Here is a 25,636-nt window from a genome sequence, read left to right on the forward strand (position 1 = left end):
TTAACTGCTGAGCCACCCAGGGATTCCCTCCATTTGGTTTTAATGCAGTAATTAATATGGTTGATTTTGAATTTACTATTGAGGTATTTATTTTTTATTTGCCACCTGTTTTTTGCTCCTTCATTCTTCCTTGCCGTTTTGACTAACCAAGTGATTTTTAGTCTTTCATCTTAATCTCCTCTGTTGGCTAATATATTGCTATATTTCTTTAATATTTTTATTCCGGAAGTTATACTGTACATAAATCAATCTTACCACCTCCATATTAATACTTCCTGAACAGTGTTTAAGATGCTCACAGTGGTGGAACTACATTTTCCTACTCTCATCCTATCTGCTGTTGCCTTATATTGTACCATTACATGTAAATTCCACTCTATGTTACTTTTATTTTTATTTTTTTTACTTTAAACACTTAAGCAACTTTTAAAGAAATTAATGAACAAATAATGTTTTCTATTTATATATTCTGGTATTCATTGCTGCTTCTCACACATTCACCTGTGCATCTAGTTGCATTTCCCTGCAGCCTAACAGAGCTTCAAGTCTTTACAGAATGACCATCTTAGAGTCTTGGTGAAAATATTCTCAGCTCTTGCTAGTTTGATTGAGACCTTTATTTTGGGGACGCCTGGGTGGCTCAGCAGTTGAGTGTCTGCCTTTGGCTCAGGTCATGATCCCGGGATCCTGGATCGAGTCCTACGTCGGGCTCCCTGCATGGAACATGCTTCTCCCTCTGCCTGTGTCTCTGCCTGTTTCTCATGAATAAATAAATTTAAAAATCTTTAAAATAAATAAAAGTTTTTATTGTTTTCCTTTCAGCACCTTAAAGGTGTGTCCTTCCATTATGTTCTGGCTTACATTATTTTGGCTCAGAAGTGTAGTTTCACTTGAACATAATGTGTCTTTTTCTCTGCCTGCTTTTAAGATTTTTTCTTTTTCTTTGTTTTTTAACAGTTTTACAATAATATGTCTCAGTATGTGTTTATTTGCTTTGTATTTGCTAAGTTTTATATATTTATAGCTTGAAGTCTCTCTTCAGTTTTGACTATCATATTTTCAGTTTGGCTGTCTGTCCCATTTTCTCTTTCTTCTCTTTCTAGGACTACAGTTACATATAAATTAGACCATTCAGGATTTCCTCACAGATTATAAGTAACTGTTTTTTTTTGTTTGTTTGTTTGTTTGTTTTCTGAATTTTCCCTCTCCTTCAACTTGGATAGTTTACATTCTACATTCTTTATCTTCAAGTTCATTGGTTCTTTCTTTGGATATAGCCAATCTTCCATTAAGTCCTGCTATAACTTCTTGTTTAGATGCTGTAACTTTCGGCTATAGAATTTCCATTTAGCTCTAATTGAGAGTAGCCATTTCTCTGCTGAAATTTCCTGTGTGAACCCACTGTGTTCATGAACCTTTCCTGTAAATTAATTTTTGAAGATTAATTGGCTTTATTAAGTTATATAAATTAAATATTTTTAATAGCTGTTCACTATCATTTAGATTATTTCTGGGTCTCTCATTAACTTTTATTTCCTTTATGAATTGACTATATCCTTTTTTGATTATAAATCACACTGACCTGTTTGTGTGTCATTTAATTTTATATTGCCTACCAGACCTTGTGGATTATATCATTGTTCTTTAAGGAGTTTTGCATTATGCTCTAACAGGATGGGATCTCCTTGATCCAATGGAAGCTTCATTTTGGGCTTTGTAGAGTGGGTCTGTTGTAGTAGCAAATGGTGGCCTGTGGGCAGAATATGGCCTGCTGCCTGTTTTTTTTTTTTTTTTTTTTTGACAGCCCTGAGCTCTAAAGAACTGTCTTTACATTTTAAATGGTTATCTTTGGGATCCCTGGGTGGTGCAGCGGTTTGGCGCCTGCCTTTGGCCCAGGGCGCGATCCTGGAGACCTGGGATCGAAACCCACGTCGGGCTTCCGGTGCATGGAGCCTGCTTCTCCCTCTGCCTGTGTCTCTGCCTCTCTCTCTCTGTCTCTGTGACTATCATGAATAAAAATTAAAAAAAATAAATGGTTATCTTTTTAAAAGTTATATAGGCACCTACATAATATCCTCAAGTTTGCCTCTTAAACTCACAAAGCCTAAAATAGTTACTGTCTGGCCCTTTATAAACTTGCCAGTGATGGCCCTTCTAGGATTTCAGTAGGAAGCCTGAAATGTTTATCTATGCCTCTGTCTTGTCAGGACTTCAATTCCAAGTTCTTTCTACCCAGAAATCTCTGCTCAAATCATGGATCTACCAGCTGTTGCTTTCCCTGGAGTTTCTTGGGTTTCGGGCTGTCCATGTATCCATCAGGAGTTAGCCAAGGATTTGAGGGTGATTTGGTATAGATTCAGGGTTTCTTAATGTGACTCTTTCAATTTCTAGTCTCACTGGAATTTTCAAATTGTTTCCTCAGCTCAGTAAGACTACTGCCCTTTGGGGCGCCTGGGTGGTTCAGTTAAGCATCTACCATCAGCTCAGGTCACGATCTCGGGGTCCTGGGATCAAGCCTCACATCGGGCTCCCTGCTCAGCGAGGAGTCTGTTTCTCCCTCTCCCCCCACAGCTCCTTCTGCACCTACTGCCTCTAGCTTTCTCTCAAATAAATAAATAAAATCTTTTAAAAAAAATTTTAAAAGACTGCTTCCCTTTGCTTGAACTCTTCCACCATGCACCACTATAAAGTGGGAAGCAGTGGTTTAATGTAAAACTCACCTAGTTCACTTCCCTCTTGAAGGGATTATATCCTCTCTGCCTTATGCCTGTTTTTGGTTATTCCCCAAACATTTGTTTTCATTGTTTTGTCCAGAGTTTGTCATTTTTTATTAGAAAAGTTAGTACAATAAAAGTTCTCTGCCATTACTGGGACCAGGCTATGGTAAATTTTAAGACTGAAAATTAATACTCATTTCTCAAACAACAGAAAAAAGGGCTAGTAGAGAGTTCATTAGAAGTTTTCAAATCATGGGATCCCTGGGTGGCGCAGCGGTTTGGCGCCTGCCTTTGGCCCAGGGCGCGATCCTGGAGACCCGGGATCGAATCCCACGTCAGGCTCCCGGTGCATGGAGCCTGCTTCTCCCTCCGCCTGTGTCTCTGCCTCTCTCTCTCTCTGTGACTATCATAAATAAATAAAAAATTAAAAAAAAAAAAAGTTTTCAAATCATTATTTGTACCTAAACAAATTAGCTATGAAACTGTTTTACCACCTTTTACACACAGTATTGTCTTTGAGGCATATACCTGTTTCCTGATACAGGTATAGGTGATAAAATAATAACTTTGATTAGAGAGTTGGTACTTTCCAAGTGAAAAATAAGAAAGTCACCTTTCCATATTGATTGATGGGCTAAGCAGATGTTGCATATGCCTCCCAAGTGATTTTCCAAATAAACTAAGTCTGTGCTGAGAGAAAAGTTGTTGCAGGGCCACTTAGCAATCAGAGAGTGAGAGGAAAGTAGGGATGGAAAGGGAGGGTAGGCAGTGAGGAAGAATGCTTTTTTCTTCCCAATCCTTCAGCTAGAACTTAAGAAATCGTTTTTGGGATTAAGACATTAGCTTTCTGTGCTTTGATTTCCTGAGCTAACCTGCCAGCTTCCTGGACAGACAACATACGGTTTAGTTAATGTTACATGATATTGGAGGCTTATAATTATTACTTTATTCCAACAGAGTTTGTCTGAGTCACTAGTTTTAAAATTCTCTTACGTAGTGCTTCACTCTGTGACTGCTTTTGTTTTGTGCTCTGTATGTTTAGGTTGCTTAAACATCTTGGAGGTGTTTGTTCTAATCTGTTTTAGTAAAGTACTTTTTAAAAATGGTGTTAGTAGAGTATAATTAAAATATTCTTTAGACTGTGGCATGGCAGCTTTCTCCCTTGATCTGACTGTTACACTATTTAACAGAAAGCACTGTTTTCATTAAATGTTTTATCATGACTCAAATGGATTTTTTCCCCCTCTTAGCTTGCTAGGCCAAAAATAAAGGTAAAGTACAAATATCTAGTCACAGAGAGGAAGATGTAGTCTTTTTATTTTGTCCAATTAAAAAAAAAAAGTTATTAACCTCGTATTTGTTTTGTTTCTGTATAGTTCTTACAGCTTCATCCCCAGATATTTCTACTCAGTCCAGATGAAAGTACAGTTAGTCTATTGAAGAACGGTTCTCTCCAGGCTGAGTCTCATTTCCCAAGGAGTGATCAACACATTTTCAAGACACTAACTTCAGAATCCCCAGGACTAAATGATGGAACCTCCTGTCCCCACTGGTTTGATATAAATGATTCCAAAGTCCAACCAATCAAGGAAAAGGATATTGAACGGCAGTTTCAGGGTAAAGAAAGTGCCTACATGTTGTTTTATCGGAAATCTCAGTTGCAGAGACCCCCTGAAGGTATGGAAAGAGAAATGTGCCTATTCATGATGTTAGAAGATAAATATTGAATGCTATTTGAATTTTTACCCTTTTAAAAGAAAGTTTACTCTTGGAACATTTTTAAGTATTTTCAGGCTAACAGTAAGAAATACATTATGCCAAAAGAAATCCAACAACCTGTTGTTTTATAATTATATATTTATTTTTTCCCTCTCTGATGATACGAGGCCATAGTTGGTGTTTCAAAATTGGTTTTTCTTGGATTGCATAATGGTTTCTTGTTGTGTGGACCAACTTGCATACAGTTGCCCTGTGCTTGACTTGGCTCTACCATTTGGGCATGTACTTGTTGCCTTTGAATTGTAAGTGGCCTTGGTCTTGTTTTTGTATGTTTTCTTTTTTTGCCCTCCTTTTTCCTTTCCCTCAAGATAATTAGTGTGTTTTATGAGCAATTGAAATATCTTCTTTGTTAAATCTTCTAAGATGGCTTATACTAAACACTGAGACTCACAATGATTAATTTTTTAATGAAACCACTAACATGAATCAGTATGTAAGACTTTGGTCACTCCCCAAAGTCCACTCAAATAAAAAAATCCTCGGAGACATATCTGTAGTTATAAACAAGGGTGCTGTTCTTAGGGAATGAGAATAGTAATCATTTTTATAAAGGATAAGAAGAGGAATACCTGGGTGGCTCAGTTACTAAGCATCTGCCTTGGGCTCAAGTCATGATCCTGGGATTGAGTCCTACATCAGGCTCCCCATAGGGAGCCTGCTTCTCCCTCTGCCTGTGTCTCTGCCTCTCCCTCTCTGTCTCTCATAAATAAATAAAATCTTTAAAAAAAATAAAACCATAAGAAGAAAGCAGTTACTAATTTGCATGTGAGTCAAAGGAAATTAACTTTCTGGTTTTAAGACAGTTACATAATTACTCAGTTTAACCAGGAATTCTAGGCTTTATTTTTCTGAGGGGGAAGAAACATATAGTCATACAAATATTCTGAAGCAGAATGCACAGTTATAGAAATATATATCAACAAAAAGAGAATATGTTCAGATGGAGTCTTGCCTTTTTGTCTGAATTGGGATTTTAGTATGTGTATGACTTGACTATGTACTGAATGATAGTTTTCCGCTTAGTTTAGGATTGAATAAAAGTCGGCGGATAAAGAGATGGAACTTGGCAAAATGATTCTAAAATTCATCTAGAGAGGTAAACATTAATGAAAAGTAGAGAAAGACTCACCGAACGGGATTCACTCCATCATTAAAAACCTATTTGTAGAATTCCAGCAGTTCAGACAGTGCAGTGTTTGTGCGGAGAGGTGGACAGGTCACTGGAGGAGAGCCAGCCCAGAAATCTGTCCAAGTATTTTTAAGATTTTAATCCATTGTAAGGTGACTTTTCAGATAAATGGGAGGAGAGTGACTTATTCAAATAGAGCCGGGAAGTTGGTTAGCTGCCAATCACTTGAATTAGCAGTGTAACCAAGTGACTATAATCATCACTTAAATGAAATTCTAGTTTCTTTAATATTTATGTTAAAAGAGAACCTTAAAATGTATAAAATATATTTTCTGATACTAAAGTAGAGAAGACTTCTTTAAGCTTAAATGCAAAGAAAGAAAAATTAAGGAAAAATGTTATAAACCTTAATATAAAAAGCAAATGATAAGTCTAATGGGAAACGGCAAAGTAGATGACAAATTTATATCCCATCTACAGTGTGCTTTTACATATATTCCATTGTTCTTAGTAGAAAACTGGGAAAAGAACATAAATAGGCAATGTACAAAAGAAGAAATAGGAACAACCAGCAAACTAGAAAAAAAAAAAATCAAGCGCACCTGTGTGGCTCAGTAAAGTATCTGCCTTCAACTCAAGTCATAATCCCGGGGGTTTTGGGATTGAGCCCTGTGTGGGGCTCCCTGCTGTCAGTGGGGGAGTCTGCTTGTCCTTCTTCCTCTGCCAGTTGCCCCGCTCATGCTCTTGTCTCAAAAAAAAAAAAAAAAAAACTTTATAAAAACAAAAAATTCAACCTAATTCATAATAAAAAAAAAAAAATAGGAATTGAAACAGCAATGAGATGCCACTTTTTTCCTACCAAGTTAAACGTTTCTGTTAATCTTGCTCTCAACAGTTGGCACCTCCTCTACAGTTGGTAGGTAAATGAAATCTTATAACCAGTTTGATTATATGTATTTAAAAACCCTAAACCAGTAATTCTACTTTTACAAATTTGTTTTGAAATAATCAGAGCTGTGTATAAATATTCATGTTCAAAGATGTTTATTATTCTCATTATTTTATAATGACTAGAAATCACTTAAATACCTAACAGATACAGATTGGTTAGATTAATTATGCTGTTTATAGAATGGGCTACTATGCAATCATTTAAAACTTTCACAAATATGAAATGAAAATCATGTTATGGATTTATTAAATAGAATCCCAGTTGCTTTAAATAAGTGTGCACGTGTGTATGTGTGCATGCATGTGCATGTGTGTGGGTACATGTGCATATACACATTGTGTAGGTATAGAGGAAAGACCAGAAGTACATATAACAGATTTGAGCTTGGGAATGGGATTACAGATAATAGCTATAAAAATATCTTCCATATTGTAAAAATAATTTCCAGAATTTTTATAGTGGCAATTACTGTATTTGTTACCAGGAAGAAAATAGTGGGTGTTCTTTTTAAAAAGTATATTTAAAGAAAATTAAAGAGATGGAATCCTTCTAGCTTGGCATAAAGAACTGTTTATCTTTCATTTGTTCTAATGTTCTCATTTTTCAAATGGGAAAATTGAGATGCTACAGGAAGTTAGCATACACAGATAGTAAAGGCTTCCTAGCTCCCAGCGCATCCTTGCCAGATTCCCAGCAGCCAGATTCCATTTAGTCAGCCCAACTTAATGAAATGTTTTGTTCACAGCTCGAGCTAATCCAAGATACGGGGTTCCGTGTCATTTGCTGAATGAAATGGACGCAGCCAACATTGAACTGCAAACAAAAAGGTAATTTTAACTTACTTCTAGAGTTGGAATGGTTTTTTCCAGAGAACGAGGATCTCATTTAGGTCTTAAGTATTCAGTCAGGAAAATTAAAAAGGAAAAAAGCCAATTAATCAATGCCAGTGTCTGTGTAGCTGCTGAATTTTTGTAGGGAGAGTATCTTACTTTGAAACCTGTGAGAGTGAATGAAACAGTGTCACATACTTGGCCATTGCTAAGTAGAGATGAAGCCTACAAAGCCTCTCAAAATCGGTGAACATGTAGAGCGTTAAGTGAATTGCGTCCTGGCCCATCAGGTGATTCCCTAGGTGCAGGGAGAGCCTGCATGAAAGTCACACCTTAGTAGTTAGGTAGTTGTGTAGAACCAGAACGCAGTGACTGAAGGCTTGAGGTACGTATAAGGAAGGAAGGAAAGGGTTCTGCAAATTCCCGGCCTTACCGCCAGTCCCAGCAGAAACCTCTGTCAGGTAATCACAGGCATAGTTTGTGAGAACTCGATGATCTCACGTACTCCTTTGAGGTCTCACCGTGGACCCTGAAGAACTGTATCTTTATTTGCTGTCTGACAGGGACAGTGGGATACTGGGTTAGGGTAGTGGATGTTCTTGTGGCCTCCTTGTGGACCACCATGGCTGATTGATTATGTAGCCAGGATGTGTTCAACATTTGTATCATTGGCTTCAAAGTGGGGGAAGAAAGAACAGGTACACTGAATGGCAAACCAAGAAAGGGCATCAGGACACTAGAAATAGAAGAACTAGGGTAAAATATCTTAAACAGGAAAAATAACCTGCCTGAGTGGGTGCAGACCAGCAGTGGGTGTTCACGACGACAGCAGCAGCTGCCAACGGGGTTTTGCCAGCCAACAGTAAACTTTTTTATGTGGCCATCAGAAAAGCTAGTACTGTCTTCGATCGCATTAACAGAATTGGGTCTGGAGTATCGGGGCAGGGGCAGGGCCCTCGTCCAGCCCTCCACGGGCCGGACTGCCCGCAGTGGAGTGTTGGCCACTGGCTGCAAGGTGGCCCAGCGGATGCAGAGGAGAGCCGCCAGCTCTGGGCCACTGCTGAGGATGTTCCACCTCGTAGAGTTGACTGGAGGACCACGAGATTCACTTTAAATATTTACAGAGTGTCCATGGGGTCTAGTGGAAGTGAGGATGAAAAAGAAGTTTGTAAATCTGACAGTTAACACAATTACAGGAAGAGGTTTCCCCCTTATTTGTAACTGTAATCTCAGGGTTGAAAGATTAATCAGAGTAGCCCTGCACGGTGTGGATTAAAATTCATTTTCCTTGGAATTTGTGCTGGCAGAGCTGAGATTTTGCTGTTCATTGAAAAACTAAAATGAGTAAATTTTGGAGCATGGAAGAGAAGGACATTAATAATAATGTAGTTACTTAGGATAGAGAACTAATTTATATTGTAAATCAAGTATTTTTGGTTTGGGATGAAACTGTTATAAAAACATAGCATTTACATATTTTTTATGACTTTTTAAAGGGCAGAATGTGATTCTATAGACAATAATTTTGACTTGCATCTCCACCTGGGCCCTCATTATCATTTCCTCAATGGGGCTCTACACCCAGTCGTCTCTCAAGCAGAAAGCACATGGGATTTAACCTTTGATAAAAGAAAAACTTTAGGAGATCTTCGACAATCAATATTTCAGGTAATTTAGCCTTGCTTCCTCTTAATTTAGACATTAAGGTCCATCTCAAGCTGGAGTCTCCCTTTCAGAAATCCTATTTAGGATACAACTATTTATTTTCAAAGCACTTAAAATCCTGCATCTGCCTCTCGTCCTAAGAGTTGACCCAGATGTTCTCTTCTTACTTACACATCTTGTAGAGAGGCTTTTCTGCACAGGTGAGACCCACACTGTCCTGCCAGCAGGCTTTCAGGGGAGAATCAAGCCTGGCATATCTTATTTTGGAGAGTATAAAAAGAGTATAAGACTGTCTCTTTTTTGGAGAATAAAGAATAAAAGAAAATTATTTTTTGAATAATTTTTTAAATTATTTTTTTCTAAGAGAAAGGAGTAAAAAGATAAAGATAAGCATGTTGCTGTGGCACCTAGGCGGCTCAGTAAGTGTCTGCCTTTGGCTCAGGTCATGATCTCAGGGTCCTGGGATTGAGCCCCAGTCAGGCTCCCTACTCAGCGTGTGTACACGGGTTTGTACACGTGTGTACTGCGTGTGTACACGGGTGCTCACTCGCAAATAAAATCATTTATTAAAAAAAAAAAGATAAGCATGTTGCCTAAATCCAAGAGCTAAATGAACAAAAGCAACTAATATTTCTCCCTTTCCTAAGTATAGAATAGCATGTATTACTAAGATATTTCAGGGAAGGAAAATACTTTCTGTTGTGCAGCAAAAACAAGCATTATTATAAATCCTTGCCTCAGAGTAATTGATCCAAGTGTGTTTTAATGGCAGCAGTGGTACTGTTCTTTTACTTCTAGTGCCTTCATATAAAATTTGTCCTTTGGTTCTTTAATCTCAGGGCAACCTAAAGGCAAGCTAATTTTAAAGGTGAAAAACTTGTGATTTAAAGAGATCTAGTGGCTTACCCGCAGTCAGACTTCTGGTTGTGGTAGGACTAGGCCTCAGCCCTGTCTCCTTATGCTTTCCTTCCTTTTGATCACACTTCTTCCCCTGTCACTACTTCTTCCTCTTCAAGGAAAAGGAAAAAATAGAAGATGCAGGCTTTGGAGCCCTGGGTGGCTCAGTTAAGCATCCAACTCTTGATTTCAGCTCAGGTCATGATCTCAGGATCATGAGATCAAGCCCTGAGTCAGACTCCAAGCTCAACGGGGAGTCTGGTTGAGGTTCTCTTTCTCCCTTTGCACGTACCCCTAGTGCATGCATGCTTGCTCATGCTCGCTCATACTCTTTCTCTCTTTTTCTCTCTCTCTCTCTCTCTCAAATAAATAAATCTTAGAAAATGTAAGCTTTTGTTTTTTCAGAAATAATTTTCTGGAAAATTCATATCAAGCCCCAAAATTAATAGCTTTATTTTTCTCTTGTACAAAGAAAAGCAAGCCAGTTTCTTTTTTGACTTGAATATTTCAGTGTTTATATTAGTATCAGGATTTCTAAAATTTCCTAATGTTTCTGAATTTTTGCACTTTTAAAGTTCGTTGCTGAGCGGGTCCCGCAGTGTTGGGATAGGTGGGCTTGGGGAACTGACCCTGTCTAGAGAACCTTTCAAATGGAAGAGACCCATTCATCTTTGTAAGTTTTAGATTTGCTGCAGTCTGCATTCTGGGGTTTGAAGTGCATATCTCTATTATCTTAGAAGTGAGCCGCTAGTGGGAGGCTATAAGATTGGTGTTGCTAACAAACCACTTATAAATAGGCAATTTCTTATTAAGAGAACTATCTTGTGCTGTTATGGAGAGAGGTGTATAGGACTGACTTTATGGGGGATGTTATTCTGGTGTGATAACCAGTCCCCAGAGTCTTGGATCTAGAAATTTAAAAAACAAATCCATGGTCACATACAAACTGGTAATGCTACTTTTTGAATTTATGGCATGAAACATTCAAGTTCATGAGAATTTTGATGTGTGCTAGAGTCAATGCTGCTTTTCCCTGAAAGGTGCTAATTAAACAAATAATTTTTGCTCTTTTGGACAAAGATTTCTGGGCTGCCACGTGGATCAGTTCACCTTCCGATAAAAGTGTGATCTTTCCATAAATTAAGTACAATTGTTCTGGTGGTCATCATGTCTGTTGTGTATGCCAGCATTCTCCAGTCACTAACGGATGACATTAACCATTTTAGGATTTGGCTAATTTAGCAACAATTGAAGTCTTCTTGCCACAGTTTGGTGTTGGGTGGGATGGGCGTACTCATTTGCCAGCTCCCTGTATCATCTAAACATATGGAAAATAGTACAGTGTTGTTCTTTCACCTGGAAATGTGACATTCATGTTACTCCTAATTGTTCTCTTTTCTTCCATTAATAATCTGTAGCTGTTAGAATTTTGGGAAGGAGATATGGTTCTTAGTGTGGCAAAACTTGTACCAGCAGGACTTCACGTTTACCAGATGCTTGATGGTAAGATAAATATTAAAACACTGCAACTCATTTCCTATATTTATATTTTATGGGGCTCATCAGTGATTTTCTGCTCTTAGCCAGTCTTTTCCCCTAACTACTACCTTTTTAACTAGGCTATCATCACATGGTCTATTTTCAAACAATTTATCTGATTTCTGTAATATGTAGACTTTGCTAACAAATATTTTATATTTTTTGAAATTAAGGCTACCTCTCCACAAAAACAATTTTTTTAAAGGCTGTAGGGGTGCTTGAGTGGCACAGTCCATTAAGCATCCTACTCTTAGTTTCAGTTCAGGTCATAATCTCAGGATTGTGAAATCAAGCCCCATGTCAGGCTTTGAGCTCAGGGAGGAATCTGCTTAAGACTCTCTTTCTCTCTCCCTCTCCCCTGCCCTCCTGCTCACACTTTCTCTCTCTCTCTCTGTCTCTCTCAAGTAAATAAATCTTTTTTGAAAATAATAAAAGTAAGGATCCCTGGGTAGCACAGCAGTTTAGCACCTGCCTTTGGCCCAGGGTGTGGTCCTGGAGTCCCGGGATCGAGTCCCGCATCGGGCTCCCTGTGTGGAGCCTGCTTCTCCCTCTGCCTGTGTCTCTGCCTCTCTCTCTCTCTCTTTCTCTCTCTCTCTGTGTCTCTCATGAATAAATAAATAAAATCTTTAAAAATAATAATAATAAAAGCCTGTGGAATTTTATTTATTTATTTTTTTGTTTGTTTGTTTGTTTAACCCAACTCTCAGCTTCAGGTTTTGTAGCAAAATGAAAGTACTTGGAGAGCTTAAAAGTATTTACTACCCGTGAATCACAGCAAAACAATAATAATAGTAGCAGCTCCCATAACATCTATCTTGCACTTCACTGCACCAAGTACAGAGATAAGTTTTATATAATTATCTCATTTGATCTTCACAAAATTCTTTTACCTGATTTCCTAAACAAGAAAACTGAAGCTTGGCGATGAAGTACACAGGACAGACAGCTCATTCGTGCTGGGTCTGGGGCCACGTGCTGCCTGAGCCTCGCTCCTGCCTGCAGTGTCCAGGACAGTCAGTGCCTCCCCTGCTCTCATGCTCGTGGAGCTTATGTAACAACACAGGGAGATGCTTACATAAGGTGGAAAAGGAAAAAAACCTAAAGAATGTGATGAGAACAATAAAGATAAAAATAATCTTAATACCAACATAATAAATATAATTACGCCTTTTTCTTTGCCTTTTTCTTAATTTTCCTTGATGAAAATGCTTTTTCAAACAAATATTTAAGTGTCTTGGCTCTGTCTTTAGTTCAGTTGTTTTTGGTGACCATGACACCTGGTCTCACTGATGGCCTCATCTTCTAGGAGATGACCTGACGCTGTGTGAACTGGAGATTGCAGACGGGGAAGACCTCTTTGTGTGGAATGGGGTGGAGGTAAGAACGGATTGAAGAAATATTCACGATGGTTTTTGAGTTTTTTTAAGTGTCATTGTAAGAAAACTTAATTCAGCATATGGGAAGGCAACTAGATGCTAGAAAACATCTGACAAATTTTAAGTACAATCAGTGTTAGTCGTATGCAAAGGAGATGTTTATCAAGTGCATTGGCCGGGCCAGAGGCTCCATACGAAGGAACATGCAGTCCGCCCTTCAGGTGGTCCAGGTGTAAGGAATCACACTAACACAGGTGCTGCAGGTAGAGTTCTGCACATGCTCCCTGAGGGAGTTCAGAAGGGGGCAGGTGGCTGCCCTGAGTCAGGGGTGTGACCTACAGGAGCAGATATAGGGTTCTCCAAGTAAGGCAAGGAGCATCTCACCCACTCTGTGGTCTGTCCTTGGTCTGTCTCATATATTTCCAAGGCTTCTTTTCTTTCTTCCTTTCCTTCCTCTCTCCACCCTGCAAGGCTTTAATACCACTGCTCAGGACTTGTACATATCTGTCTCCACTCCACATTGCTCTCCTAGAAAATAAAAGATGGATAAAATAAGGTTTCAAAGGAAAAAATCTCAAGTTTTGGTGCAAACAAGACATTCGTGAAAACTTTATTTCACTTGAAAAGAAAAAAAATAAGAATTCTGTAAGAGTAATCTCCTGCTACGTGAATATGTTGACTTGATTTTGCCAAATAGAAACTATACTAATGGTTGTCTTACTATTATCATAGGTTGGTGGCATCCAGATTCCAACTGGTAGTGACTGTGAACCTCTGCTCTTAAATGTTCTTCATCTAGCAACAAGCAGCGAGGGGGAAAAGTGTCAGCAGTTGGTAGAGTCACCACATGTCTTTCCATCCAATGCGGAAGTGGGCGCTGTGCTCACAGCTCTGGCGGCCCCCGTGGGTGTCCTCTTCATCAACACCACTGACCCTGCCGGGGAAGAGAACTGGGTTGCCATTCCCAAGGAGGACCTGAAGAAGACGTTCAGAGAGCAGGGCCTCAGAAACCGGAGCTCGGTTCTTGTGCAGGATTCTAGTGATGATAACAGGTACCCTGCTGAAACATAAGAGAATTCCTAGTTTAAGTTACTTTAATGATAGTTCTGTCCCTTAGAACTCTAAAGTTTTATTTTAATAATGAGAGGAGTTCAGTATTTTTCTTTGTTCCCAAACTTTGTATCCTGTATATCGTATACCAGAGTGTTCTGGGTTTGGCAGCTTGGAGGAAGGTGATATTATAACGTGATTTTTTTTTAATTTTTATTTATTGGTAAATGTGGTAACTAAATAATATAGGGATAGATGAGTTACAGTCTAGATTAGTTGTTTATAAAGCAGAATCCTGTCAGATGAATTCTGATTAGCACTCAGTACAAAACTGTAGGTACATTCTCACAAAGAAAGTTCCTGAATCTTTTCAGGAGGAGGAGATTAGGATGTAGCTAAATATACGTTTTGTCATTAGACTCCCAAAAGGGAATTCAGGTTTTCACTGTAATCCTTTTCCGGACTCTTGCGACCCTCCTAGCTGCCCACATAGGGCAGTTACGTAGGGAATCATTCTCTTGGTTCCCACAAGTCCCACTGGAAGCTCAGAAGTGCTGCCCATCCGCGTTTGGTCATCCGCGTCTGTTATGATACATTTCTGTCCTCAGTCTCTCCTACACTGTAACCCTCGTCAGTCTCTCCTACCCTGTAACCCCTCGGTTTCCATATATTGAGGACTTGAGGTTGCAAGCCACAGACCCGTTCCCTGCTTGATCGGTGCTGTGAATATACTTAGGTTACAGAGTCTCCACGTTATCACGTAGCTCCTAGTAATAGGGGCTGTGACACGGAGGCAGAGCACTTGAAACAGTCTTTATTTGGTATTTATCACTGTTGCTCTTCAGGACAAGTGTTTTCCAGGCACTTATTTCTGCACTTTGTTTAATTTAAAAGTTTATTATATATCCCTTTATAAAAGTAATACACATGAGGCGCCTGGGTGGCTCAGTCAGTTGAGCATCCAGCTCTTCCGGCTCAGGTCGTGATCTCGGGGTTGCTGGATTGAGCTCCATATCGGCTCCACGCTCGCTGTGTAGCCTACTTAAGATTCTCTCCCTCTGCCTCTGCTCCTCCCTGTCAAAACTTAAATATAAAAACAAAGTAGTATAACACGTATTAGGACTTGGGAAATACAGAAGTGAAGACAGGAGGCCCAAAACAGTGTCCCTGTCATACCTGGGCAGTGGCAGTCACTGTTAGCTTTCCTGTTGCCCTGAGCTCAAATAATGGGCTTTTTGTTTTGAAGGTTTTTTTTCCTTTTTCAATTTAATAATGATTATTTCATGGACAGTTATATCCTGCTCCCCACCACGCCCCCGTCTCTGTAGACACTTCATAAACCTCGTGGTTTGGCTCTGTTGCAATCTCTGTTGCTGTAGTTTACCTAAACTGTGTTCCCAGGCTAGGCAGTCTGTGCAGGGGTCCTCAGGACGAGGACCCGACCCGGCCCCCCAGGCTTGTTTACAGCTTTATCACTTCCTGACATAGTGACTGTGTGCAGGTCACCTCATCATCCTCCACTCAGTTTCTTCAGCAAAATGAGGATAAAAATTAGCAGCAGCTTCCTAGAACCATAGGGTTCAGGAGTTCAGTGTTTATAGCATGTCTGAACGTGGTAAAAGGTAGTGGTGTCATCACTGTCCTCATCCAGTCGTTCACCATTTCAGGATAGTCTTCAGGGAACATCTTTGTGCTTAAAATTTTGCTGTGTTTAGGATTGCTAACTTAAGGGGTACTCCCAGGGTGGAAGAGCTGAAATAAAGAGTAGAATTGTGTTTGGGGCTCTGACACACAGGCCCAAGAAAACTTCTGCCCCCCTTGCAGGGCCTCTGTGTGAATTAGGAAGTCTCTCCTTCTTCAAGACCCTTTCCTACTGTGTGTAGGAAAATTTTGTTAGAACAAGACACCCTACTTGTTCTCTTAGGCCATCTGCTGTCGTAAAATAACACTGTAATAAAAATACACGTTTGATGGAAATGATACCCCTTATATGTGGCACTTTTAAGCAGTGTCTGTCTACACAACTGTGCATGGCTGTCCTGTTATTAAACTGAACTTAAATCCTGTGGTTGGACTTCTGGCATCAGTACTCTAAAAGCTTGCCCAGTAATTCCAGTGTGCAGGCGAAAGTCCAATACAACACTTCTCTTTGAAAAGTGTGGCAACGCAAAAAACAAAACAAAAAAAGTGACAACAAATTATTTGTATAAGTCAAAGAATACTTGGAGTCCTAAATATAGACTCCATGCACAATGGCCTAACACTGCCCTAAAAAGATAGCTTTCTTAAAACCAACTCAGGAGACCTTGGTCACCTTTCATTAGTCACATCAAAGGACACGTACAGGATTTTGGAAGTGGTGCCTAAGGAAAAGTGTTAATTTTCTGATCCCTTCTGAAAATCCATAGAAGCACTGTGTAAAGACATGTTTTTAAAATGTCTTTATTCCTACAGTCTGTTGCTCAAACAAGGGAAATGGTTCACTGGTATGAATGAGGTCAACTGGCTCCAAGTTCAAAATTTATGCGAATTAGGATCCGAAGAGAAGCAAGTTAAAATATCAGCAACTGTGAACACAGTGAGTAGATCATAGTTTTAAGTGTGGTGGACAGTTTTCCAGTTTACCAGAGTTTGATTTAGAAAGCAGTTCCTGAAATCTTCCAGAACGCTTGTCTCAGTGGGTTTCTAGATCTTAAGAAATCCACTTCTTGGGTCGCCTGGACTGGCTCAATCCATAGAGCACGTGATCTCAAGGTCATGAGTTCAAGCCCCACATGGGGTGTAGAGCTTACTTTATGGGGGAGGGAATCATTTTATTGTTAACATTTGATTACTGCTTGTTTACCTGGATTAGCCCTCAGTGTATTTTAAGAAAATATATGCCTTTTTTCTACCCAAAGCCTACAATTAGAATGTAGGGTTTGCCTATTGAATTAGTTAATGGGATCCGCTAGCTTTGATACATATAAAATACTATTTTCCCACAATATTTTCTCTATTTTTTTAAGCCAGGCATTTATGTTTTGTTTTTGTGTTGTTTTTTGGTGGTGGTTTTTTTTTTGTTTTTGTTTTTGTTTTTGTTTTTTAAGCTTATCTTAAATTACTCTACATGGTACTCTGTGTTCTATATAAAGCCAGCTGCTCTTAAAGGGAGTCCTTCAGTTCTCCACTTGAAGACTATGACCCTGGTCTCCGTAAACATCATTCTGGGAAACATCTTTTCATATTTATGTAGTCTCAATTCATTAAGGTTTTTTTTTTCTATAACATCAAAAGAAACCTGTTAAAATGTTTTCTATCAATATTATAATCTCCTAAAGTGCATGAGTATTTGTTTGTACAATAGAGGGCACAGTATTAAGCCAGTGCTCTGGAGCTCAGGCGACTTGCCACCCTGACCCTAAGTGGGAGGCTCTGGTGAAGTCCTGGTTACTTCAGTCCTGTGTAGGACACTGCTGGGAGGGTCCAGTCTGTGGTCGCTGACATTACCTTTACCCCCAAATTTCCACAGTTTTACAGCCTAGAGGCAGTCTAAACTAAAAAGAAAGAAAACAGTCTAAAAAGTGATTTAAACAAAAATTTTAAATAGTGCCCTTGGATTAGTGTTGTACATTTTTGTATTTTTTTAAATCCTCATTGGCCCTAAATTCATCATTCTTAACATAAAGAAATAGGATTAACTGCATCTTCTCTTGTTTGCTCTCATTAGAAATGTTAGTGTGGGTTTTCAGCTTTTTGCCTCTGTAGCTAGAACTGTTTCTTCAGCTTTGTGTCTTTCTGTCCTAATTACCATCAGTTTGGTAAAGCCTTAGCTATTAAGATCCCAGTTTTTGTTGTTAACTGAGTAGAAGGTAGAAAATGAATGTCAGAGGTGGAAAAAAAATATTTTTTTCAAGTAGGCAGAAACTCTGTCCAGTAATTGGTAAGTCAGCTGAGCTGTGGATGCGCCTACTGATGACCCTCGTGCCCTCCTCTCCCATTGTTCTTGCACACACAGAGTCACAAATTTATTTCTCTGTTTTAGGTGGTGTTTGATATTCGAATTAAAGCCATAAAGGAATTAAAATTAATGAAGGAACTAGGTAATCATTTATGTTTGCTCTCTCTCTCTCTCTCTCTCTCTTTTTTTTTTGTTTAATTCAGTTGTGTTTTGACTTTTGGTTAAAAAATATATATATATGGGAGTACAAAAAATATTCGGGAAAATTCATGCACTCTGCCACCCAAAATGGACAAATGTTAACATTTTGTCATGTTTTTATTGTTGTTTAAAGCATTGCGAATGAAGTTAAATTTCTCTACATTCTCCTCCACAGACCTAGTCTCCCTCCCCAGATGCAACCAGTAGATCTGATTTGGGTGTGTATCTACTGTATGTGTTCATATTGTTCCGTTCACATTATGCCTCCATATATAGGTGTATGTCTCTATTGTATTTTCACATTTAAATCTGTCATACTGAGTATAATGTTCTGAAACTCGCTTTTCACTCAGCACTAGGTTTTCTTTAACAGCTCTATTGAGATATAATTTACCCACTCTCCATCCACACAGTCCAGTTTTAGAATATTCCGTTGCTCCAAAAAGATTCCTCGTACCCCTGTTGCATTCCCAGCCCCACCAGCCACTCATCTACTTTCTCTGTCTCTAGACTGACTTTTCTGGACATTTTAAGTAAATGGAATCTTATAGTATATATATACTCCCTTGCATCTAACTTCTTTCACTTAACATACTGTTTTTGAGGTTCATCCATGATTTAGGGTGTGTCAGGAATGTGTTCCTTTTTATTGCTGACTAGTATTCCATTGTATGGATGAATCACATTTTATTTCCCCACCACTTGATAGACATTTGGATTGTTTCTGCTTTGGGGATTTTATGAATAACGCTGCTATACACATTTGCATGTTAGTCTGTGTGTGGACATGTTTTCAGTTCTCTCAGATAGTTATGCAGGATTGTAATTGCTGGCTTGTGTGGCAGGTTTGCATTTAACTTTATAAGAAACTGCTGTTCTACTTTCCAAAGTGGTTTGGCTGAATCATTTACGTCCCCACTGGCAGTGTGCGAGCAGTGTGCTTTCTCCACTGCCAGTATTTGTATCTGTCTTCTTGACTATAGCCAAGCTAGTGGGTATGAGTGACTATCATTGTGTGTTTGATTGGCTTTCAAATGCAGTGGTAGTGAGCACTGTTGATGTGCCTACTGTCTATATATCTAAAGGATTCTATTAAAAAGCTACCAGAACTAGTGAGTTTAATAAGTGAAAATCAATACACAAAAATCCATTGTATGTTTACTAACAACAAAAAAAAAATGGGAAATGAAATTAGGAGAACATTTATAATAGCATAAGATATGAAATACTTGGGGATAAATGTAATGAAGTATGTGCAAGATTTATGCACTGACAACAAGAAAATATCCCTGTGAAAAGACAGAGAACACGTATGAATTTTTTTTTAAGATTTTATTTATTTATTTATTCATGACAGACACAGAGAGAGAGGCAGAGACACAGGCAGAGGGCGAAGCAGGCTCCATGCAGGGAGCCTGACGTGGGACTCGATCCCGGGTCTCCAAGATCACACCCTGGGCTGAAGGCGGCGGTAAACCTCTGGGCCACCGGGGCTGCCCGAGAACATGTAAATAAGGGGAATAATGCACCATGTTCTTGGATTGGAAAATATGACATTGGTAAAGAGTGGATTCCCCCAAAATCAGTTTGTAACTCAGTGCATCATCCTCACTCAGAATCCTAGCACTGTGTGTGCGTGTGTCTGTGTGAAAGAGAGAAATTGATGAGGTGATTCACTCTACATGGAAATGCAAAGAACCTACAGTATCCCACCAGTTTGAGGGGAGAGGGAACAAAGTTGGAAGAGTTACACTACCTGATTTCAAGACTTACTCTAAAGTTGTAGGCGTCAAGACGCTAGGTCCTGGGACAGGAGCTGATGTAAAGCAGGGGTCAGCAAGCTGTCTGGGCCTATGGGGAGGACACTTTACAAAAGAACACCTACCTTCAGCATTTACCTATGGAAGACCAACAAGTTCAGGGAAAGATGCTTAGTGTCATTAACTCTCAAACTGAATCCATGATGATATACCACTACACACCAGTGGAATGGTTAAAATTGAAGGACCAGCGAAACCAGTGTTAGTGAAGATGTGGAGCAGTTCCACATGTTGGTAGTAGGAGTGCAAAATGGTAGTCACTTTGGTAAAGGGTTAGCTTATTTCTTATGAATTTAAACATTCACTTAGCAATCCGAGGTGCTTACCCAAGAAAAACTAAACTATATTCTTACAAATACTGTATGTAAATGTTCATAATGAAAAAGTGGATACAATCCAAAAGTCCATGAGTCCACAAACGGGTGAACAGATTGTGTTGTATCCTTACGACAGGATGCTATTCATCAACACAAGCTGCGAACTTCCACCACTTGCAAAACCCAGATGACTCTCAAGTGTGTGCAAAGCAGAAGAAGCTGGACACGAATGAGTACATACTCTTATGACTCCACGGGCATGAGATTTTCAAAACAGAAAACCTATGCTTTAGTTACAGGGCAGAAAATTGGATTGGGGGGAGGTTGACTACAGAGTGGCATGAAGGAGTTTTTGGGGGTGATGCGAATCCTATCTCGTTTGCTGGCTTTTGCTCAGTGTTTAGACCAGACTCCATATACTTAAGAAGGATGTGTTTTATTGTAACTTACACCTCAAATTGATTGAAAGCGTATAGATTATCAGAATGGACAGTTCATCATCTTCCTGTGAAACAGCCTCCCTTTGACTCTTGCCATCCTCCAAACCATTCTTAAGGCAAGTGATCTTCTTCCATCTTAAATGGATGCGAATCAGATCAGTGTCCTGGCACGCTGGCTCCTTCCTCACCCCAGCCTTCAAGGTCTGGCCTCATCTGACCACAGCCTCGCCACCTCCAGGTGGTCCCCTCTCCTGCTTATTCACAACACACTTCCCACACTGGCTTTCAGAGGTTCTAGTGCACCAGCTCTCCTACCACACCCCTCCATGCCCAACTTCTCAGGGCTGTCATCTCCCTAAACTCTGTCCCCTTCCCTCCTCTCTGCTAACTTCAGTCACTCAGTTGCCTGAGCTAAAATGTTACTTGCCATCATCCCTAAGCACCCAATCTCAGCTAACATGTTTTATTCTCCCAAAAACCTGTACTTTTCCTTCATCGTGCTCGCACCTAACTCCCCATGCTTCACGTGGGGAAGAAACACTTCCTCCATCAAACAAGGCTGTTTCAGGGCAGAGTCTGTGGCCGTTCTGCTTACTGCTGTGCTGTCCGCTTCTAGTGCAGTGTCTGGCACATAGAAGATACACAGTTTGTGAACTGAAAGGATACTTTAAGGAGGCATTATTTAAAATGCCTTTTTTTTTAATTGAAGAACTCTTCATACTGTTTCAGTGGTCAAGATATGTGTATTGGAATGGTTTGCTAGCTTCACAGGACTGCAGTGTAACATGTGGAACTCCAGAATCTCAGAGATTTGCTGTGGTCTGATAGAGTGCAGACCCAGAAGGGCCATGCCATTCTTGTCCTCCTAGAAGGCTTCACCCCTCGCCCAAACCCTCACTCATACCTGCCTTTGTAAGGATTCCATTTTGACTCAAAACCTGGCATGCTCCTTCCTACAAAGCAGGAATCTTCGTATCTGCAAAAATGGGGCCCATGGGCCCCAATCCATTTAATAAGCATAAAAATCCCCTAACATATTTTACATATAGGCAGTCTGCACGAAATTTCAGTTACATGACACCGGCCACCCAACAACGTGGTTCCAGTGTCCTCTATACAGGATGTGAACTGAGCAGTTGCATAAAATACAAACTGTGCTACGAGCTCCTCATTCCACAAATCACTGCTTACAGATAGCAGATGTGCATCAGGGTGAGTGCAGATTACCTCACCCTAAACTGTTGTAACCATTTCTGTCTGTCGTCCCCTTACTCCCATGGTAAGCCCACGTGACCTTTTGCAATAATGGTTCAGGTTCATCAAATGGTTTCACAAAGATGAAGGTGCAGCAGAGAAAGCACACGGAGGGATAGAAAAAACAGCTGATCATGGGAATGTTGACACTGCTGTCACTTGAAAGACTAGATATGCAGCCAGGGAACATTTAACGAACGTGAGGAAAGTGGTTGCAACAAAAAGAATGATGATATCCCAGAGGAGGTGATGCTGGCAAAAACCCTCATGTTAAAGGAGCTCCTGGAGGTCCTTTGTGAGGTTAGAAGCACAAAATAGAAAATTTTGGAAGCAGATCCAACTTAGTGATGGTTTGCTCAGGGATAGGAAAGATGCTCATTCCATATTGTAAGCTCTCCAACAAGAAGCGAGCTCTGTGTAACCTAATCTTGATTTGTACAAAAAAAAAAAAAAAAATTCAATGTTCCTTGTGTTCTAAATTACAGTGTAAATATTGATTTTACTATTTATTGATTACTATTACTATTGATTTTTATTTATTGTAATATTGTTTTGTGAATTTCACTCTACCTGTATAACCGACAGAGATTTAAATGTTTGAACAACAGTGTTGAGAGGTGTTGAGACGCTGTGGTGTCCTCACGGTGACTAAGCCCGCCTCGGTGGTGTGGGTGTGGCAGGGCTTCACGCGGCCCCGCGCTCCTCTGACAACTGAGGGCTGCCTGTACTTGGGGTTTTTGTTTTTGTTTTTGTTTTATTGATGGGGATTTTTTGTTTTGTAGCTCATTGTAGCTTTCTGCTAAATAACACGGGAGAGCATCTCTCTTTAGTTTTTTTGGTGCACTAACCAGCTTCTTTTTCTTTGTAGCTGAGAACAGCTGTTTGAGGCCTATTGATAGAAATGGGAAGCTGCTTTGTCCAGGTAAATCTTCACAGTAGTTTTCAAAAACTGACACACTCACGCCATTTGTCTCTCTTATTAACGCTTTTGCTTTAAATGATGGCTTCAGTACCTAATATCCTCAAATTACCTTTTGCAAACTAATTTTATTGTCACAGTACTGTCTTCACGTATTACCAGAAATTCAAATACTTCTGTTTTCTGAAGGAAAGCACTGGTCTTTCTGATGAGCTGATCCTCATTTTTGGCAATTTTTTAAAAAATTTTATTTATTTATTCATGAGAGACACAGAGAGAGAGGCAGAGGGAGAAGCAGGCTCCACACAGGGAACCCAATGTGGGACTCGATCCCGGGTCTTCAGGATCACACCCCGGGCTGAAGGTGGTACTAAACCGCTGAGCCACGTGGCCTGCCCTAGCAATTGTTTTTGATCGAGTAGTATCTTTTTAGATTCATTGTCAAAGCGTTCGTATTGCTCATGTTATTGCGATAACAGTTGTGGGGCAGTCTTTGTTCTCACCTTTGTAACACATCCTGTCATTAGACTTCATTAACTAATGGTCATCACAGCAGCTTTGAATGTGGAAGAGGCTCGTCCCTCATTCATAAATCAATTCGGAATATCTAGCTTTCGATCTATGTAAACAGCGGCTCTGTGATTTTTACTAAGTATGAATCCAGAACATTTGTAGCTGCCTCTTATTTCTTAGCATTGTTGTACAGCTAAGAATATATTTTAGAGTGTAGAAATTGAAAATTAAACATAACTGTAATATAGGTCATCTTTTTGCATGGAATGCACTTCATATTTTTTTTCTTTCTTGATATTCTTGATTTTCAAAGAAAGGCTGATTCCAATATATCATTTTGCCCAGGGACGTAGGAATTAATAACATTCATCTTGTTATCCCATGTTCTTTGTAGTGCCAGACAGTTACACCTTGAAGGAAGCAGAACTGAAGATGGGGAGTTCACTGGGACTATGTCCTGGGAAAGCACCAACTTCCTCCCAGGTAATATGGGGTCACCTGCTGGAACAAAATCAACCTCCCCAGAATTAGAGGTTCTTAACTACTGCACCAATAATCATTTTTCTTAGAAGTTTTTTTCTCTCTTAAACAATAACTTTCATGTTAGGCATACAAAGACCCATCTGGTTCTTTGTGTTTAAATAAAAAATATTAATGTCAGAGGATATTCATAAGGTTCTTTGTGAAAATTTTGTGGATAAGGGGGACCTTTAAATTTGAGTGGCCACCTGTTTGAACCACCATGTTTCATAAATTCTAAAAAGCACCCTTTTCTCCACATTTGCCATCTATGAGGTTATCTATCTATCCACCATCTATCCACCTTATGATCTGTGGCATCTGTGATTGCAGCTAGCACCGTTTTTCTTTCTTAGCACAGAAACTGATGAACAACCAGTGATCTCTTAGGTTTAATGAAATAGAGCATATTGATTTTGGACTGAATCACTCTCTGCGGTAATATAATCATCTCATAGCAGCTTTGTTTTTAATCAGTACTCATATTCTATTTGAAGTATGAGGTCGACCTCTGCCAGGAACCCTACCTATTTAATAAACTTTCATTGCAGTCCAAGAGTCACCATGTCCTTATCGGTAAAACTTTGTATCACAGGAAGCTGGACTGCTGGCAGGGTCCCTGTGGTTCCTGGATCCACCTCATTAGTTTCCAAAATACCTCCTCTTTAATTTGTTCTTCCCCTGAACTTGAAAACGTAGGAGTGCATGACAGTGTGGTAGGAGGAAAATGCGACAGGTGAGATTGAGTTAGAAAGGAAAAGGAGGGCTGTAAGGAGCTGAACTGACAGGTGATCAGATTCCCTGTACAGAAAATAAGATCACAACCAAGTGACACAGAGAAAAAAAACCCAGTTTATGCTTACAGCGTGTAGCACTTTGCTTTGAGGAATGACCAAGAAAGAAATGAAGATCATAGTGGAATAAATAATATCTGTGAGAGAAAAACAATGACGTCACACCTGTGGGAATAAAAACACTGGCATGAAGCATCTTACACTTCTGGGTAGTTGAGATTATTGCTCGAATTGCAACAGTAAATTACCCAGCATCCTTGTTTTTATATAATACGAGATTTTTATTAAAATTTCATGGACTACTGGCTTTTCTTTTTTGGAAGCAGGTAATACATTTGTAAAATTTTAAAATGTAGATTAAATTGCATTCATTTATCTGTTGAATTATTATTCATTTATCTGTTTAGCTGTTCCTGTTTTTCACTGTGGGGAGTGATGTTCAGCCCGGTACAGAGATGGAGATCATAGTAGAAGAAACGATGTCTGTGAGAGATGTAAGTAATTTTACTTTTTCTCCTATGGGGAGAGGTCTGTGGGCATTTGGTATGGGGAACCATGGTAACCCATGTTCAGATTTTGAGTCTTAAAGCTAGTGTTCACATAGTATACTTTAAAGAATTCTGAACATTCACTAAAAGAGTAGTTTGGGAAACTTGAAAATTGGTGAACCAACCCAAATTTTTAAAATGAGATTATTTTTCTTTTCTGATTATCAGTAATACTTGTTTATTATAGGAATTTGGGCTATGTAGAAATGGAGTAAGACAAAATTTAAACCCCTCATTATCCTTTATCCCATTGTTATTAACATTCCAGCATATCTCCTACTGGTGTTTTTAGTTTGTATACATACATAATCACACACATGGGCATGAGTGTGTGTGTGTGTGGTAACAATTATGTTACAGTTAGTGTCACTGAGAACTAGGACTTCAAGAGACACGCATAACATGGGTGTAGTTGAGTAGAGCCTGTACTCCTGAAT

General features: G+C 39.4%; 1 protein-coding gene across 5 annotated transcripts in view; it reads left to right on the forward strand.

Annotated features, from left to right (window-relative positions):
* The window catches only part of USP40 (ubiquitin specific peptidase 40), a 79,683-nt gene that overhangs the window by 30,049 nt on the left and 23,998 nt on the right, over window positions 1–25,636 (forward strand). For all 5 annotated transcript variants that reach the window (XM_041768356.1, XM_041768355.1, XM_041768358.1 and 2 more), the window contains 11 exons: window positions 4,094–4,394; window positions 7,323–7,404; window positions 8,904–9,075; window positions 11,388–11,472; window positions 12,815–12,885; window positions 13,617–13,936; window positions 16,389–16,512; window positions 17,959–18,016; window positions 22,775–22,828; window positions 23,733–23,821; window positions 25,059–25,145. In XM_041768356.1, the coding sequence (XP_041624290.1) occupies window positions 4,094–4,394; window positions 7,323–7,404; window positions 8,904–9,075; window positions 11,388–11,472; window positions 12,815–12,885; window positions 13,617–13,936; window positions 16,389–16,512; window positions 17,959–18,016; window positions 22,775–22,828; window positions 23,733–23,821; window positions 25,059–25,145 (1,443 nt within the window). The remainder of the gene's footprint in view (window positions 1–4,093; window positions 4,395–7,322; window positions 7,405–8,903; window positions 9,076–11,387; window positions 11,473–12,814; window positions 12,886–13,616; window positions 13,937–16,388; window positions 16,513–17,958; window positions 18,017–22,774; window positions 22,829–23,732; window positions 23,822–25,058; window positions 25,146–25,636) is intronic.

The sequence above is a fragment of the Vulpes lagopus genome, chromosome 8, assembly GCF_018345385.1.
Source record: "Vulpes lagopus strain Blue_001 chromosome 8, ASM1834538v1, whole genome shotgun sequence".
NCBI lineage: Eukaryota > Metazoa > Chordata > Mammalia > Carnivora > Canidae > Vulpes > Vulpes lagopus.